Source organism: Poecilia reticulata, chromosome 7, assembly GCF_904066995.2.
Source record: "Poecilia reticulata chromosome 7, P_reticulata-male-v2, whole genome shotgun sequence".
Lineage (NCBI taxonomy): Eukaryota > Metazoa > Chordata > Actinopteri > Cyprinodontiformes > Poeciliidae > Poecilia > Poecilia reticulata.
The window spans coordinates 32,126,596-32,144,414 of NC_088836.1; the positions used below are offsets into that span (position 1 = coordinate 32,126,596).

At 50.4% G+C, this 17,819-nt stretch overlaps 1 protein-coding gene across 1 annotated transcript in view; it reads left to right on the plus strand.

The window, feature by feature from the left end:
- The window catches only part of plxna3 (plexin A3), a 62,235-nt gene that overhangs the window by 40,857 nt on the left and 3,559 nt on the right, over positions 1-17,819 (plus strand). Inside the window, exons 12-37 of the mRNA XM_081609437.1 lie at positions 2,216-2,330; positions 2,531-2,731; positions 3,450-3,546; positions 3,644-3,834; positions 3,899-4,047; positions 4,187-4,307; positions 4,469-4,605; positions 4,706-4,876; positions 5,150-5,243; positions 5,470-5,589; positions 5,684-5,803; positions 5,879-6,022; positions 8,012-8,246; positions 8,314-8,456; positions 8,562-8,717; positions 10,104-10,204; positions 10,274-10,340; positions 10,458-10,604; positions 13,398-13,557; positions 13,641-13,744; positions 13,915-14,011; positions 14,201-14,278; positions 14,382-14,494; positions 15,331-15,500; positions 15,582-15,794; positions 17,134-17,284. Of these exons, the coding sequence (XP_081465563.1) occupies positions 2,216-2,330; positions 2,531-2,731; positions 3,450-3,546; positions 3,644-3,834; positions 3,899-4,047; positions 4,187-4,307; positions 4,469-4,605; positions 4,706-4,876; positions 5,150-5,243; positions 5,470-5,589; positions 5,684-5,803; positions 5,879-6,022; positions 8,012-8,246; positions 8,314-8,456; positions 8,562-8,717; positions 10,104-10,204; positions 10,274-10,340; positions 10,458-10,604; positions 13,398-13,557; positions 13,641-13,744; positions 13,915-14,011; positions 14,201-14,278; positions 14,382-14,494; positions 15,331-15,500; positions 15,582-15,794; positions 17,134-17,284 (3,595 nt within the window). The remainder of the gene's footprint in view (positions 1-2,215; positions 2,331-2,530; positions 2,732-3,449; positions 3,547-3,643; positions 3,835-3,898; positions 4,048-4,186; positions 4,308-4,468; positions 4,606-4,705; positions 4,877-5,149; positions 5,244-5,469; positions 5,590-5,683; positions 5,804-5,878; positions 6,023-8,011; positions 8,247-8,313; positions 8,457-8,561; positions 8,718-10,103; positions 10,205-10,273; positions 10,341-10,457; positions 10,605-13,397; positions 13,558-13,640; positions 13,745-13,914; positions 14,012-14,200; positions 14,279-14,381; positions 14,495-15,330; positions 15,501-15,581; positions 15,795-17,133; positions 17,285-17,819) is intronic.

The following is a 17,819-nucleotide window of genomic DNA, read 5'->3' on the forward strand; positions in this document are numbered from 1 at the left end:
TCGATCCTGGAGTGAACTGTGTGTAGAAGAGTAAAATCTCTTCAATCCCTCCAGACATGCCCATCTCCCTGATCAGGATCTTTAGATCTTTTGACCGACCAGTTTTTTGCTTCTTATAGCTTGTTGTATAGAGCATAATTAGGGATTGGCTCCAATCTCCAGCCCCAACTCCTTCACTAAATGAGATAATGGTGTCAGAGCGTTTTTAAGAAAGTTCTGTCGCTCTCTGGTGCTACGTAATCGTGACAACATTATCAATCCGCCCCTTTATAATAACAAACCTGCCCTCTTTGTCCCCCCTCTCAGATATCCACTCAAAGTTCAGTGAATTAGAAATTAGGGTGATCACCCCTCTCTTTCTACAAGAGCTATAAAACGTGTTTGGTAACCAAATGACTTAAACTTGTCATGTTCTTGTTTGGACATATGCGTCTCTTGTAAAAGAGCGATTTGTATCTAATCTTTTTTCAATTTGGCCAAGACCCTTTTTCTTTTCACTGGACTACTCAATCCGTTTACATTCAAGGAAACGATTTTTAAATTATGACAGTAATATAAAAAATTACCTTGACTGATTTGGCCCCTGAATCCAGAACAGGAACAGTAAAACAATATTCGACTGACTTCCAAGATGAGAAACTCCCTCTTCTCAGTCGTGACCCCGTTGGCAAGTCGAGGGTTAAACCTCTCAAACTGAGAAAAGGCCAGTAGAGGCGCCTTTAGGAGAAAACGGTCCATCCTGTGAGTCCCACGTCACAAACAGTGTCCTCTCCCACGAGATGGTGAGTTAGAGTCCACGTTACCCGCCGTTACACCCGGTTACCCACCGTTACACCCCGTTAATCGACGTTACCCGCCGTTACACCCTGTTACCCATCGTTACTCCCCGTTACACCCCCTTACGCCGTTACTCCCCGTTACGCCGTTACCCACCGTTACTCCCCGTTACGCCGTTACTCCCCGTTACCCACCGTTACTCCCCGTTACCCATCATTACTCCGTTACGCCCCCTTACGCCGTTACTCCCCGTTACGCCGTTACTCCCCGTTACCTGCCGTTACTCCCCGTTACCCGCCGTTCCTCCCCGTTACCTGCCGTTACTCCCCGTTACCCGCCGTTACTCGCCGTTACCCCGTTAATCCACGTTACCCGCCGTTACTCCCTGTTACCCGCCCTTACCCCCCATTACTCGATATGCTGTGTGGAGGTGGGGTTCCCCTCCTGGCCCTCCGGCTGCTGTGTGGTGGTGGGGTTCCCCTCCTGGCCTTCCGGCTGCTGTGTGGAGGTGGGGTTCCCCTCCTGGCCTTCCGGCTGCTGTGTGGAGGTGGGGTTCCCCTCCTGGCCCTCTGGCTGCTGTGTGGTGGTGGGGTTCCCCTCCTGGCCTTCCGGCTGCTGTGTGGAGGTGGGGTTCCCCTCCTGGCCCTCCGGCTGCTGTGTGGAGGTGGGGTTCCCCTCCTGGCCCTCTGGCTGCTGTGTGGAGGTGGGGTTCCCCTCCTGGCCTTCCGGCTGCTGTGTGGAGGTGGGGTTCCCCTCCTGGCCTTCCGGCTGCTGTGTGGAGGTGGGGTTCCCCTCCTGGCCTTCCGGCTGCTGTGTGGTGGTGGGGTTCCCCTCCTCCACCCCAAAGCGGGATCGTAAATCAAGCACTTTAAGCTGCGTTTTCCTCTGTTGCCGGATGCAGTAGCACAGCGGTTGCCCCTTTGCCTCAGTGCCTGTCCAGCTCACCGTTGATCTCATGTCCCAGATGGTCGAAGTTTTGTTGTAGCTTTGCATTATCCCCCTTAAGGGTCCCTAACCCACGGACCCTTAAGTTTTCCTTCCGGGTCCGTGTCCGTCCCAGAGCTCAGCATTAGCCACGCTGGCTAACGCTAGCTTGGCGCGAACGCGTGTTAGCTTAGCCACCGGGGCGCTGTTAGCCTGAGTTTTGGGCATCTTTATCGGGTTTTTTACGGCTCGACGTGTTTCTCCTCCCGTTCATCAGTTATTTTGTCGAGACAGTGAGCATATTAACGAGTTTTTGATGTTAACGTGGGAGAGGCTCTGACGCAACCGTCTACTCCATTTGCTTCCGGAGGTCCCGGTACTGTTTGACTTTACTTGAATAGGTACTTGGTAGTACCAGCAGAGTTCAGTCGGTACCAATAAAAGTACGCAATTCAGTACCCATCCCTACAGGTGACCCTGCTGGACCAATCAGAGCCTCTCCCTCTCCCCTCAGGTGTACTTCCTGTGTCAGCAGCAGCTTTCCCTGCCTCTGGTGTAAATTTCGCCACATCTGCACCAACAACCTGAAGGACTGCTCCTTCCAGGAGGGCCGGGTCAGCAGCATGGAGGTGAGCTGCTTCTGGGAACAGTTGGGAACATTTTGGGAAAAATGTGGGAAGGTTGGGAACAATCAGGTTGGCGGTGATGTTACCGTGGAAACAGGATCGGGAGGAAAGTTTTAGTGGAAACCGGGTCAGTCTGGAGGTTTCAGGATGGACAGTTTCTGAACAGGGTCAGAACCCCTTGATGTTCGTATGTGTCTCTGCAGGGCTGTCCTCAGATCCTCCCCACCGCCGACATCCTGGTTCCGGCTGGGATGGTGCGTCCGATCACGCTCCGGGCCCGGAACCTGCCGCAGCCGCAGTCGGGTCAGAAGAACTATGAGTGCGTGTTCAGCATCCAGGGCAAGGTGCAGCGCATCCCCGCCGTGCGCTTCAACTCCTCCTGCATCCAGTGCCAGAACACCTCGGTAAGCGGGTCCGACCCGGGATGAACCGATCCAGGCCTGACCCGCTGACCGGGCTCTGCCCGTCGGTAGGGAAGAGGCAGGCAGGGTTCTGTTTCCTGGGCCTGGATCTGAAATTGTCTCCAGGCGTGCTCTTTGTTGATTTGTCTGGACCGGTTTGGACCGGTCCAACAAGGACCACCGTCTGGACGTCGGTCTTCACCAAGACACTCTTCTGACACGGATCCATGTCTTTCTGAGGATGAACGCCGTCCGCTCATTTCCTGTCCTTTGACTATAAACATGCTGTTTGATTTAACTTCATTAAATTCTGTTTGGATAAAAAATGTAACATAAATATTCATATAATTAATGACTTATGAAAGATTGACAGAGTTTTACAGTTTATAAAACACACACACACACACACACACACGCACACACACACACACACACACACACACACACACACACCGTGCTGCGCCTGCTGACAGACCCTCAGTGTGTTTTTAATTCAATCTTGGCTCCCGGAGGAAATTGTCCATTTAGCCGTAAACTCCCAGAATTCCTGCTGGCTCCGTCTCCACGACACAGACCCGTCTCTCAGCTGACGGTCCAGGTTCTGTGGGAGCTGGAGTGGAACCAGAACCAGCTAAATGCTGCTGGTTCTGCTCAGCCACCTGACTGTAAATGATCATGTGAAGTCTCGATGTTGAAGGAGGTTCTGGTTCTGGTTCTGCAGTACTGGTACGAAGGAGATGAGGCCGGAGACCTCCAGGTGGACTTCTCCATCGTCTGGGACGAAAACTTCCTGATTGACAAGCCCACCTTCATGAAAGGTTATCAGTGATTATTAATCTGGGGGACAATTAATGACCAGAACCACCCAGTGGGCCAGAGGTCGGTTCTGATTCTGCCTGTTGCACTTCTCCGCAGCGTTGCTGTATAAGTGTGAAGCGCAGCGCTCCAGCTGTGGCCAGTGCCTCAAAGCGCCCCCTGTGTTCGAGTGCGGGTGGTGCGTGGAGAGCAGGAAGTGCCTCCTGCGGCAGCACTGCCCCTCGCCGGAGCAGAACTGGATGCACCACGGCCGCCACAACCTGCGCTGCAGCCATCCGCGCATCACCAAGGTGGGTCTGCCGCAGCGTTACCTCAGGGTTCTGTTGGCCGCTTCTGACCCGCCGTCTCCTGCAGATCGACCCGCTGACCGGACCCCGCGAGGGCGGCACCCGCGTCGCCATTGAGGGCGAGAACCTGGGTCTGCAGGTCAAGGAGATCACGCACATCCAGGTGGCCGGCGTCCGCTGCAACCCGGTGCCGTCGCTGTACGTCAGCGCCGAGAGGTCAGTCTGGGTCAACAATAGGAAACAGGCCAGCAAAGACGTTAGCCTGTTAGCTAGCCTGTAATGGCAAACACGCTAAGAAACACGCTAAGGAACATGCTAAGCAGGCGTACCCCTGACTCTGCCGGGTCGTCTGCAGGATCGTGTGCGACATGGCCGAAGCCCTGCTGCCGCACTCGCCCGGCGGGCCGGTGGAGCTCTGCATCGGCGTGTGCAGCGCCGAGTACCGGACCCTGTCCACCCAGACCTACTCCTTCGTGGTGAGTCTCCGCTGGGCCCAGTCAGCTTCTCAGATACAGGTTCCAGTTAGCTTTCCATGTAGGAAGCTTAGTTAGCTTCTTAGGTTTAGAAGACGAAAAACCTGGTCAGAACGGCCGATCCAATCCGTTTCGTGATTGAAATGATTCCCCGGTTTCCTCAGAGCCCAAGCTTCACCCGGATCCGCCCCCTGATGGGGCCCGTCTCCGGAGGAACCCGGCTGACAGTGGTCGGGCGACACCTGGACTCCGGCAGCGGCGTCTCTGTGTTTGTCCACAAGGAGGAGTGTCTGTTTGTGAAGTGAGTCCATCGGGGAAGCTTCAGGTTCTTGAGCAGACGGGAAGCCGGCCCAGAAAACCTCCAGACCACCGGCAGGTTAACGGCGTCTCTCCTCCTGCAGGCGCACCAATCGGGAGATAGTCTGCATAACACCCGCCTCGCCAACCGGCGCCGGCCTCGCCCCCCTGCGCCTGATGATCGACCGGGCCGAGGTGACCAACAGCGAGGTCAGCTACAGCTACAGCGAGGACCCGACCGTCTCCGGCATCGAGCCCAACTGGACCATCCTCAAGTGAGATCGGTTTCTCTGCAGCACTCATCAGTTTACTGTGAAAAACCAACATGATGATTTACAGCTGGGAAGGAAAATGTTCACAATTTAAACAGATAAAAAACTGAAAAGTGCGGTGTGCAACAGTTAGATGTTAGGAACATCTGGACCAATCAGGGCTCTGATAGAGCTGATCATTAATCAATGTCCAGTTGTAGATCCAAAGCCAGGAACTGAGCCATCAGAACCAGAACCGACCCAGAACCCTGACCCCATCCCTGTGTGTTTGTCCAGCGGCAGCACGCTGATCACGGTGACCGGAACCAACCTGCAGACCATCCAGGAGCCAAAGGTCAGGGCCAAGTACGGCGGCGTGGAGACCAGCAACGTAAGACACCAGCTGGAGCGCCGCCTCCTCTTCATCCTTCTTCCTCTCGGTCCTCTTCATCCTCCTCTTCATCCTTCTTCCTCTCGGTCCTCTTCATCCTCCTCTTCATCCTTCTTCCTCTCGGTCCTCTTCATCCTCCTCTTCATCCTTCTTCCTCTCGGTCCTCTTCATCCTCCTCTTCATCCTTCTTCCTCTCGGTCCTCTTCATCCTCCTCTTCCTCCGCAGTACTGCACCGTGGTCAACAACAGCACTATGACCTGCCTCGCTCCCGGCCTCGTCTTCAACAAGCCCGACCCGCCGGAGGGGGCGCTGCGGCCCGATGAGTTCGGCTTCATCTTGGACCAGGTACCGGCTGGGTTCTGATGTGTTTCTGGCCTGGTTCCGACCGGGTTCTGTGTGTGGACTCCATGCCAGCTCTCTCTCTCCTCCACCTGTCCAGGTGTCGTCTCTGCTGGTCCTGAACTCCACCCCTTTTACCCACTACCCCAACCCGACCTTTGACCCGCTCGGCCCCGCCGGGATCCTGGAGGTCAAGCCGGGCTCCCCCATCATCCTGAAGGTCAGAGGTCACAGGAGCGACGCGCGTGGCGTGGCAGGGCTTACCTGTGGCTCACCAGGTGTGTTCTGGTTCCAGGGGAAGAACCTGATCCCGGCGGCGCCCGGCAACGCCCGGCTGAACTACACCGTCCTCATCGGAGATTCGCCCTGCCTGCTCACCGTCTCCGAGAACCAGCTGCTCTGCGACTCGCCGGACCTGACCGGGGAGCAGCGGGTCGTGGTGAGTCCTGACGGGTTCTGATTGGTCCACTCAGGACAAGGACCGACTGTCCCCACACGGGACAGTCCATATGGGCACAGTGCGGTTCCGTCCAGACTGGCCCATCTGGAGCTTTTGGGAACGTTCCTGACCCGTCGCAGGTCCAGTTGGGACCAGTTCTCTTTGAACAGGGACCGGTTCCTCACGGCTCCTACTGGTTTCCCTCTGTGGACCAGTTTGGAGCTCCAGGATGAAGATCTGCAGACGCTAACCAACCATCATCATTTACACACGATCCATGTTGAGTTTAGCCTGAAATGTCGCGCCACATCGGATTCTCTGCCACGCAAAATCTCTGAACATTTCACAGTCAGGACCCGACCGGCTGCGTGAAGCAGGTCGGCCCTTCATCGAAGGAGGAGGAGGAGGGAGCTGTAAAGGTGAAGGTCATTAGCTGCAGCCACAAGTGAGGCTAATTGGAGCTAATGAAGATAGTTGGTGCCAATTGAACCAAAGGAAGTTAATTTGAGCTAATGAAGCTAATTAGTGCTAATTGAACCAAAGGAAGATAATTTGAGTTAATGAAGCTAATTGGAGCTAATGTAGCTAATTGGAACTAATGTAGCTAATTAGTACTAATTGAACCAAAGGAAGCTAATTTGAGCTAATCAAGCTAATTTGAGCTAATATAGCTAGTTAGTGCTAATTGAACCGAAGGAAGCTAATTTGAGCTAATTAAGCTAATTGGAGCTAATGTTGCTAATTAGTGCTAATTGAACCAAAAGAAGCTAATTTGAGCTAATGAAGCTAATTTGAGCTAATGAAGCTAATTGGAGCTAATTAGTGCTAATTGAACCAAAGGAAGGTAATTGGAGCTAATGAAGCTAATTGGAGCTAATGTAGCTAATTAATGCTAATTTGAGCTAATGAAGCTAATTTGTGCCAATGTAGCTAATTGAAGCCGCTGTAGCTAATTGGTTCTAATTGGAGTTAATGAAGCTAATTGGTTCTAATTGGAGTTAATGAAGCTAATTGGTGCTAATGAAGCTAATTGCTATGATGTCAGAACCTTGCCAGATGAATTCTGCATAAGATGATGAAACGCAGCTTCAGCGTCTCAATAAGATCTAGATAACCACTGTAATTATTATAGAGCTACAGATTCCAGATTCTGAACCTGAAGTCAGGCGTCACTGGCAGCTATTGATACATTACTAACATCATTGATTAGTAAACATCAGATATTAATTCATCAGTTTGTTCAAACTGGATCAATATTCACTCTGCAAACAGGAAACACTTTAATCAGAGCTGAGATGAAGACTCACCTGAACACCAGCTGGAGCGGAGTGTGTGTGTGTGTGTGTGTGTGTGTGTGTGTGTGTGTGTGTGTGTGTGTGTGTGTGTGTGTGTGTGTGCTTTATAAACTGTAAAACTCTGTCAATCTTTCATAAGCCATTAATTATGAATTTGTTAAATTTTATCCAAACAGAATTTAATGAAGCAAACAGCATATTTATATTTAGTTCTATTTATTGTTTTTAATGTTGTTTCTTTTTGTCTCCTTATTGCATGAGTGATTTTTTTTTTTGTTATTAACTGAAAATATACGTAACATAACTAAGAAATATTCTTATGGGTATAATAATAATAACATAAATGTAATGTTCATGTATATCATGGAATATTTACATGTACATCAATATATATTATTAATACTTTGAACAAAATTATGTTTAGCAACATAATTTGTGGCAGCGCGGGGGTTCAGCACACTGCACATATGGAGGCCTCAGTCGATGGTTCGATTCCCGTCTGGCGACCTTTGCCACATGCCCTCCCCGTCTCTCGTTACCGTCTTTCAATTCGCTATCAAATAAAGGCACTAGAGCCAATAAAAAGAGAAAACATTTATTTAAAATATTTCCATAAAATGAATTAAAGGCCTTTTTTTCTGGCCAAACCTCTGGTCACATGACCCTTGACCCTAACCTGCCTGTCCTCCTGTAGATCCAGGTGGGCGGCCTGGAGTACTTCCCGGGGATTCTCCACATTTACTCCGACAACACGCTGACGCTGCCCGCCATCATCGGCATCGGCGCGGGCGGCGGCGTTCTGCTCATCGCCATCATCGCCGTGCTCATCGCCTACAAGAGGAAGACCCGAGACGCCGACCGGACGCTGAAGCGCCTGCAGCTGCAGATGGACAACTTGGAGAGCCGGGTGGCGCTAGAGTGCAAAGAAGGTGGGTGGTCGCTTGGCTCCACCGCCCTCGGTCCGCTCGTGAATATAACTTCCTGTCCGTCCTGCAGCCTTCGCCGAGCTGCAGACCGACATCCAGGAGCTGACCAACGACATGGACGGAGTCAAGATCCCCTTCCTGGAGTATCGGACCTACACCATGAGGGTCATGTTCCCCGGCATAGAGGAGCACCCGGTGCTCAAGGAGCTCGATGTACGTATGACCGCCGGTTCGGCCCAAACCCACACTTCCTCCGAGCCTCGGACCCCAGACGGTCCCGACCAGAACCCGGCCGGTAACGCTCCTCTCTCCCTGCAGTCTCCTGCCAACGTGGAGAAAGCTCTGCGTCTCTTCAGCCAGCTGCTCAACAACAAGATGTTCCTGCTCAGCTTCATCCACACGCTGGAGGCCCAGAGGTCCTTCTCCATGCGGGACCGAGGGAACGTCGCCTCCCTGCTGATGGCCGCTCTGCAGGTACCGACCTGAAAGTCTGGGACCGGCCCAGAGGCCCCAAAGGCCCGGGAAATAAATAATAATCAATTCAAACTCTTCTTTCTTCTGCTTTGCTTCCATCTCTGTGCCACAATCTGGAGAGGTTTCAGGTCGCCCCTAACAATATAACGCCCTGGGTGGTTGCCCATATGGCCCATGTCAGAAACCACCACTGTCTGAATCATTAAACACAGCAACCATGGCAATGCACTAACAGTTTATCGTCAACCATGAACACTGACCAAGGAGCAACTAGCAAGAAATAACCAGGCACAAGGAGAACGTGACTGTTGTCTGTCTGCTCCTGCATGAAACCAGGCGGCACACAGATGATGGGTGACAACAATAATCAGAGCAATGAACATTCTCTTTGTGTGATCTTATGTTCCTGTATTTTATTTATTCAAATATATATATTTAATAATGCGGCAGACAGGCGACCCGTCCAGGTGACCCGTCCAGGTGACCCGTCCAGGTGACCCCCCCTCTCGCCTGGAACGTTGGCTGGAGAGGCAGCAGCTCCTACTGACCCACTGAGGGACCAGGGTGTTAGAAAATGGATGGATATATTTAATAAAATAGAATAATAATAACTACTGCAGTGAACCAGAGCATTACAACAAAGAACGGCTCTCAGTGAGACTCCAGTCCTGTCGTTTACAGTGAAGAGCCGTTCAGAAGAATCGGATTGTTCGTGAGTCACATCACATATTACAGACTTTGTCACAGCATCGTCGCACATGTGCAGCACGTCTGTCAACAACAAGCGCAGGAAGTGGCGGCATTTATCATCGCAAACGCAACATGTCCGTGTACAGCTAGCTTAGCTAGCATCACCTCACAGAGAGTAACTTTCTCTGAGTGACAACAAAAGTTGGACGTAGTCCCACCGTCTGAAAGCGAAGCGCTGCTTAATTCACATGTCGTCATGATCTTATGATTTACGTAGGAAACTTTATTACCGACGATTAGACTGACATCTTCTGCCGCTCCGAGACAAACTGCCATGTCTCAGAGCGCCGCGAGCGAGTTAGAGGGGGGCGGCGGAAACACAAACAGGTAATTAGTAAGTCGCTTTATTGCTTGGAGTTTAATCGGTATGTTTTGCATCCAGTGAAAACAAAGATTTAGGGTTACGGTTATTGATGGTGGCGATTCAGTGATATTTCCACAGTTGTGGTCTTGAAATAAAATCCAGAGTCGTCAACGACGAGACCATCAAGAAGTAGTCTTGAGACCAAGACCGGTCTCAGGTACTGCAACACTAGCTGAACCACAGAGGACCGAGCACAGAACCCTGAGGGACACCGTACATAGTTCAATCCCAGACTATGATTCTGACCTGTGACCTCCAACCTGTCTCCTCAGGGTCGGATGGAGTACGCCACGGTGGTGCTGAAGCAGCTGCTGGCGGATCTGATAGAGAAGAACCTGGAGAACCGGAACCACCCCAAGCTGCTCCTCAGGAGGTTCGCTCTGGCACCCACAGCACCACACCACGTCGGTTCCTATGTGACCTTTGACCTCTGTCTGTTTAGAACAGAGTCTGTTGCTGAGAAGATGCTGACCAACTGGTTCACCTTCCTGCTGCATCGCTTCCTGAAGGTAACCCCGCCCCCTGGGCTGCCGGCCAATCAGATCACTGCTGTGGAGGAGCGTTGGCGCTGATGGGCCTGTGCCCCCATGCCCCCCCCAATGTCCCCCCCCACCCCACCCCCCCAGGAGTGCGCCGGGGAGCCGCTGTTCATGCTCTACTGCGCCATCAAGCAGCAGATGGAGAAAGGGCCGATCGACGCCATCACTGGAGAGGCGCGCTACTCTCTGAGCGAAGACAAGCTGATCCGGCAGCAGATTGACTACAAGCAGCTGGTAAAGGTTCTGGTTCTGGTTCTGAGGGTCCACCTTTCAGAACCGAACCTTTGAACCTCAATTGTTTTACTGTTTACTGAGTGCGGCCTGGATCGCTGAGCCGTTTCCATAGCAACGGGCTTCCCATACGGGAGCTGACGTCACAGCGTATGACGTTTCCGTCGCTCGGCGCCATCTTTGGTGTCCACAGACCGAAACCAACCGGTCAGAACAACTCCGGTGTTTTATCTGGATGTTATTTTAATAAACTAAACTAAATCCTAAATCCAGGAAAACAAGGAAATCCTAAACACCATGAATCAGGAGACATGAGGGATAACAAGGTAGCAACGTGGTGAGCAGGATAACAAGCTGGACTGGTGAGTTGTGACTGAAAGAGGAGCTTCAGCAGCTCAACGGCCTGAATGAGAAGAGTGACAGCAGCTGAGAGTCATTTGGCTCAGGAGCTGCTGAGGAGAAGGTGGAACAGGAAACTAAGGAGATCTGCTGGGACACAAACGGGAGGAAACAGGGAACTGAAAAATACTTCAATACAAAAGACACTAAGAGTAAAGAAAACCTGATGAACTAGGAGAGAAAGATATGAGGGAAACCAGAACTAAACAGAAACAAGGTGATCTAACAATAAGAACGAAGGAACACAGAGCTGGAGAAACTAGAAGATCTAAAGAAATAACCCAACTAGAATTACTAAAGATAGAGACTCAGACATGGAAGAATAACTGAACCTATGGTGATCAAATTAAGAAATAAACATTACTAGAAACCCTGCAGGGAGGCTGAAATAATAACTAACAGGATAAAATAGAATTATAGTCATTAAAGAGGCTGGAGATGGACTCAGACAAACAAGCAATAATATAATTCTAACTAAAAACCTCTAATAATATCAAAAGGTCCATGAAGGGCTAAAGTGAATTAAAACATGAAGCTAAATACAATGAAAACAAACCCAAAAACCCAGACAGATGTGATTATATAATTGTTTTCTTTCATTACATAAAATATTTATTTAAAAATATAATCTTTCATTACACGTATGTTTATTACCTGAACTATTTAAATATCTATTTTTTACTTTAAATATGATTCATTTCTTCACCTACATGCAGCTTGAAGAGCTTGAATCAAACGATTCAGGATGTTTAATACATTAAATTATTAAATGACAGAAAACAGCCACTTCCTACCCAAATGGTTCCTGTTCAGTCTGCAGCTGATCTTCTCTCCTGGTTTCTTCCTCCTCAGTCTCTCCAACTTGCTCCTCATCTGTTGCCTCTACTGTGTTTTCATTATTTACCTCTTGTGGGGTAAATAATGAAAACAGTCTCAGTAACTTGTTGATGGTTTTGCTGCATCGCCTCTTTAACTGACGCCATGTCGGTCCGACATTGTGCCGTTGACCTCAGTGACCCTCATTCAGCGCTGGACCCAGTCAGGATGGAGCTCATCCATGTCACACGTCGGTTTGGCTTTAAGAGGACAAATCAGAACATGTCAGTATTAAAGCTGTAAACCTGACAACACTAGTAAAATAGTTACTTCACAGTAATGTCATAACCTCGATGTCCACTGACAAAACTCGGACTGTTCTACCTAAACAACATGAGCCCGACCTAAATGAGCTCAACAGAAACGGAACATGAACACTCGGACAAAATCACAGAGAAATAAATTATGACACAAAACCAATAAAGCGAATTCAGACACTCACCAGAATGAAATGTGTGGAGCAAACCTGCAGGTATCTGGGGATGTTGGAGAAGGTAAATATCAGGACGTCTCACCGCTGATACAGGACATTGTCTCCTTCTCGTTAGCTCCGTTAGCTTAGCTCCGTTAGCTTAGCTCCGTTAGCTTAGCTCCGTTAGCTTAGCTCCGTTAGCTTAGCCTCCTCACGTTGTTTCAAGCAGGAAAACAGTGAAACTAAAGTCCGTTTTCCATCTTTTTACCGTTTCAGTCGTGTGATCGGACATTACAGACAATAACGCAGCAGGTTCGCACCATAGCTAAAGTATTTTAAGTAACTTGGATTAAAAAAATCTGCGAGACTTGATTTTATCGGTTATGTTTAACAGAGAGGACCCCAAAGATGGCGCCGGTGTCCCTGACGTCACGCTCCACAGCTCCGTCAGGGTTAGGAGCAGACTGAAGGTTCAGTGCTTCTGGATTAACATGGAACCGGTCCAGAACTGATCTGGAACCGACCCGGAAATTGCCAGGAGCTCACAAAAGAGAACAGGTGGTCAGAACCGAGCTAACGGGCCCGGCAGTCAGGGTCCGGAGGCTGCGGGTTTCCTGGTTCCGTTCCCAGTTGATGTATTTTGGATATTTAAAACATTTTCCAGTTCAATGATCTTCAGAACGCTGAGAGGATTTTCCCTTTAGCATATTATCATTTATCGCAATGAATCCTGGGAAAATTCATCGTCCAGTTAGACGCGTTATCAGGTCTGCCTGGTGCAGAACCTTCGATGGTCTGTTGGTCCAATCAGAACCTAGAACACATTACTCTGAAATGTTGCATGACTCCCAGTGATCCCGTCACTGGTTCTGACCCGGCATTCTGGTTTCAGAGCCCAATCAGCCTTCAACCAGAACCCAGTCCTCTCTGGTTGCTGATCCCAGATCTGGGACAGAACCGGGTCAGAACTGGGTCAGACTTCAGGCTGGGGTCCCACTGGGCTCCTTAACTGAACCTTTAGAGATTCCAGGCAGCAGGAGAGATCCAGAGATGTTCTGCTGCTGGTTCTGGAGCTGGAATTTTGTAGAAACGGATCGTCTCTCCCTCAGACGCTGATGTGCATCCCTCCAGAGGGCGAAGCCGGAACCGAGGTACCGGTGAAGGTTCTGAACTGCGACACGGTGACCCAGGTCAAAGACAAGCTGCTGGACGCCGTCTACAAAGGAATCCCGTTCTCCCAGCGGCCGCAAGCCGACGACATGGACCTCGGTACCGCACCGCCACGCTTCCTGGTTCTGGTGGCTCCGTCTGACCTGTTCTGACCCGTTCTGTTAACGGTTCTGTGTTCTCAGAGTGGCGGCAGGGCCGGCTGACCCGGATCATCCTACAGGATGAAGACGTGACGACCAAGATAGAGAGCGACTGGAAAAGGCTGAACACGTTGGCTCACTACCAGGTACGGAACCGGGCCCACCAGAACCGGGTCAGAGGATAGTACTGGTACATGCTTTGCTGAGTTAAAGAAAACCGGGTCCAGATCAGGTCCGGTTCTTGCTCACAGACTGTTGTTGATGGAAACGGGCCGGTGAAGCGGTTCGCCGACTGATGTGTGGTTCTGGTTGCTAGGTAACAGACGGCTCCCTGGTGGCGCTGGTCCAGAAGCAGGTTTCTGCCTACAACATCGCCAACTCCTTCACCTTCACCAGATCCCTCAGCAGATACGGTGAGCCGGACCGGTCGCTGCGGTCGGGTTTAACGGGTCGGCTTCAGCTACCGAGTCCAGATCCAGGACTTCCACCTGATCAGTCCTAAAAACCAGCTGTGGGACGAGCTGAATGCTTCCAGAATGATTGTAGTTTTATTTATGTCACCATGAATATTTTGGTCCTCATCTGTTCGTCTCCACCATCAGAGTCCTTACTGCGGACGTCCAGCAGTCCCGACAGCCTGAGATCCAGAGCTCCAATGATCACCCCAGACCAGGAGACGGGTACTGCAGAAACATCCGAGACCATCATGGAGTAGACCTACAGTCTGACTCAGTAGAGATCCGGCTTGGCCTCTGCTGACGCTCCACCATTGTCTGTTTGCAGGAACTAAACTTTGGCATTTGGTGAAGAACCACGAGCACAGCGACCAGAGAGAAGGAGACCGGGGCAGCAAGATGGTCTCTGAGATCTACCTGACCAGACTGCTGGCCACCAAGGTAACGCCTTAAACACGCTGCTGGTCACCAAGGTAACGCCTTAAACACACTGCTGGTCACCAAGGTAACGCCTTAAACACGCTGCTGGTCACCAAGGTAACGCCTTAAACACGCTGCTGGTCACCAAGGTAACGCCTTAAACACACTGCTGGTCACCAAGGTAACGCCTTAAAACACACTGCTGGTCACCAAGGTAACGCCTTAAAACACGCTGCTGGTCACCAAGGTAACGCCTTAAAACACACTGCTGGTCACCAAGGTAACGCCTTAAAACACGCTGCTGGTCACCAAGGTAACGCCTTAAAACACGCTGCTGATCACCAAGGTAACGCCTTAAAACACGCTGCTGATCACCAAGGTAACGCCTTAAAACACGCTGCTGATCACCAAGGTAACGCCTTAAAACACGCTGCTGATCACCAAGGTAACGCCTTAAAACACGCTGCTGATCACCAAGGTAACGCCTTAAACACACTGCTGGTCACCAAGGTAACGCCTTAAAACACGCTGCTGGTCACCAAGGTAACGCCTTAAAACACACTGCTGGTCACCAAGGTAACGCCTTAAAACACACTGCTGGTCACCAAGGTAACGCCTTAAAACAAGTTTTTGTCTAAATTAAGGTGAATTCATGGTTCTGATAAAAAAATAAATAATTATGTGATCCGTATCAGTGATCGGTATCAGTGATCGGTATCAGTGATCGGTATCAGTGATCGGTATCGGTGATCGGCAGGAAAAATCCTGATCAGCACATCTCTAATTCCGACTTTTGATGTCAGATATTTCATCATCGTTCTAACTCTTAAATTATACATTGGTCCTTCCACCACCAGGGGACGCTGCAGAAGTTTGTGGACGACCTTTTTGAGACGGTGTTCAGCACGGCCCATCGTGGTTCTGCACTGCCGTTGGCGATTAAATACATGTTCGACTTTTTGGACGAGCAGGCCGACAAACGGTCAATCACCGACCCAGATGTGCGGCACACCTGGAAGAGCAACTGGTGAGCCAAGAACCCATGAATTGTGTCCCTGGACATCTTCCTAGGATCCGTCTGAGTAAGCCTCCTCTGTGCCGTGTGCAGTCTTCCTCTCAGGTTCTGGGTCAACGTCATTAAGAATCCACAGTTCGTCTTCGACATCCATAAGAGCAGCATCACAGACGCCTGCCTGTCGGTGGTGGCGCAGACCTTCATGGACTCGTGCTCGACGTCCGAACATCGGCTCGGCAAAGACTCGCCGTCCAACAAGCTGCTCTATGCTAAAGACATCCCCAACTACAAAAGCTGGGTGGAGAGGTAGAAGAGCAGTTACTTTGGTCGTCTCTGGGCTTTTCACGTTAATGTTTCACAGCTTCGCAGCCCAAACTTTAGAGGAATTAGATGAAACACTTCACTGATAGTTTCTCCACAACAACCAGATGAGACACGAGTTCAGGTGACCAACCATCAGAGGTTTGTCACCTGATGGGTCATGTACACGTTTAGTTTCTTTATTGAAACAACATTGTCTGTGTACAGCTTTACTTTCACAATCAGTCTGTATTGCTGTTGTTCAGTCACGTATGTTAGAGTGCAGCCCATCCAAAGAACAAAAAAGACAACAGGACGCAGGTAGACGGGTTCCTGAGGCTGCAGCCATCATGGAGGCGGCAGAATAACAGTCCTGCTGGACAAACACCCGGTCCTCGGTGCTCCCAGCTGCATGGGGCCCATCGGACCAGACGGCTCTGCTTTGACCTCGAGAAAATTTGGTCAACTGTGCTGAAAGACCAGGGGCCTCATGCATAAAGCGCCGTGCGCACAAGAAATGTGTGGCGCCATATTTCACGCATCAACAGGTCAGGTTATTTTTCAGGTGATCCAGGTGTGTCTGCAATCACGTCTATAAGAACCTGAAGGTGGAGCTTTGGCTCTGATGGAGAAGATCTTCAGTGGAAGGATTCATTCAGAGGGAGGGTTGATCTGCTGGGTGATGGTGGTTTATGACCGGTACCGGTACTGGTACCGGTACTGGTACTGGTACCGGTCCAGCTTTTTAAAGCCAACCGTTGCCATGGTTACTGCTTCACGTGACGACAGAGTATTTCTACTCATTTCCATTTGGAGCTGCAGCAGCAGCTGCAGCAGCTAACTGGTCACTAACCCAATCTGATTTACAGGAAGCAGCAGCAGCTGCTTCCTGTAAATCAGATTGATAAAGAAAAGCTGCGCCGCCTCATGCATCCCATTTATTTAGCAGCATTTCTCTACATTCTCTGTGTGAAAACTGCGCAGCGTTTTATGCAGGAGGCCCCAGTTGACCAGACCCATAATTTACCATTTGGAGGACATGCAAAGAGCAAAAGCAGCGCAGATGGGGGAGGCAGGACAGGGAAAAGGGCCCATCCTCACTTTGAAACTTGTTTCAGATCAGATTTCGTCCTTCGTCTCTAAGAGCTGGAAGCTGCTGATTCGTTGGGTTTTTGTAGATTTCTTTGGAAAATGTGGCTGATGAGAAACTTTCAGAAACTGAAAACGGACCCAGAACCGGGTCCGTCTCATGACCGGTCCACAAACCCTGTTTGGCTGAACAGTCCAGATTGTTGGGTCAGAACCAGAAGCTTCCGTCTCACCTGTCTGTCTGTCTGTCATGAAGGTACTACAGGGACATCTCCAAGATGCCCAGCATCAGCGACCAGGACATGGACGCCTACCTGGTGGAGCAGTCCCGTCTCCATGGCAACGAGTTCAACACGCTGAGCGCGCTCAATGAGCTCTACTTCTACATCAACAAGTACAAGGAAGAGGTGAGGCTGCAGCTCCGGGTTTCTGAGCGGGTCAGGACCGTCTCCGGAGGAACGTCGAGGCAGAAGGACCAGTTTGGACCTGGTTCTGGTTCTGGATGTTTCAGCTGCTTTTCTATTTTTGAATGGATACGAGTGAATATTTCAATACCCAGATGACTTTATGTCTAACTGATGTTTCTTCACTGGGCCTCAAAGTCATCAGGATTTTCATTTTAGAGCTTTAGAGGAGCCTTTTAAACCGGGTCCAACAGAACCAGAACCGACTGAAGCCTCCTGATGCAGCTACCATGTTGGACCAGCAGACGGTCGGTCCAGCCTGAGGCTGAGACGATAAAACCTGGGAAAACTTTCCTACATCTGGTTTTCAATATTTAATTATGATGAATAACATAATAACTCCTGTCCCTCCGTCTCTCTGTCCCTCTGTCTCTCTGTCCCTCTGTCTCTCTGTCCCTCCGTCTCTCTGTCCCTCTGTCTCTCTGTCCCTCCGTCTCTCTGTCCCTCCGTCTCTCTGTCCCTCTGTCTCTCTGTCCCT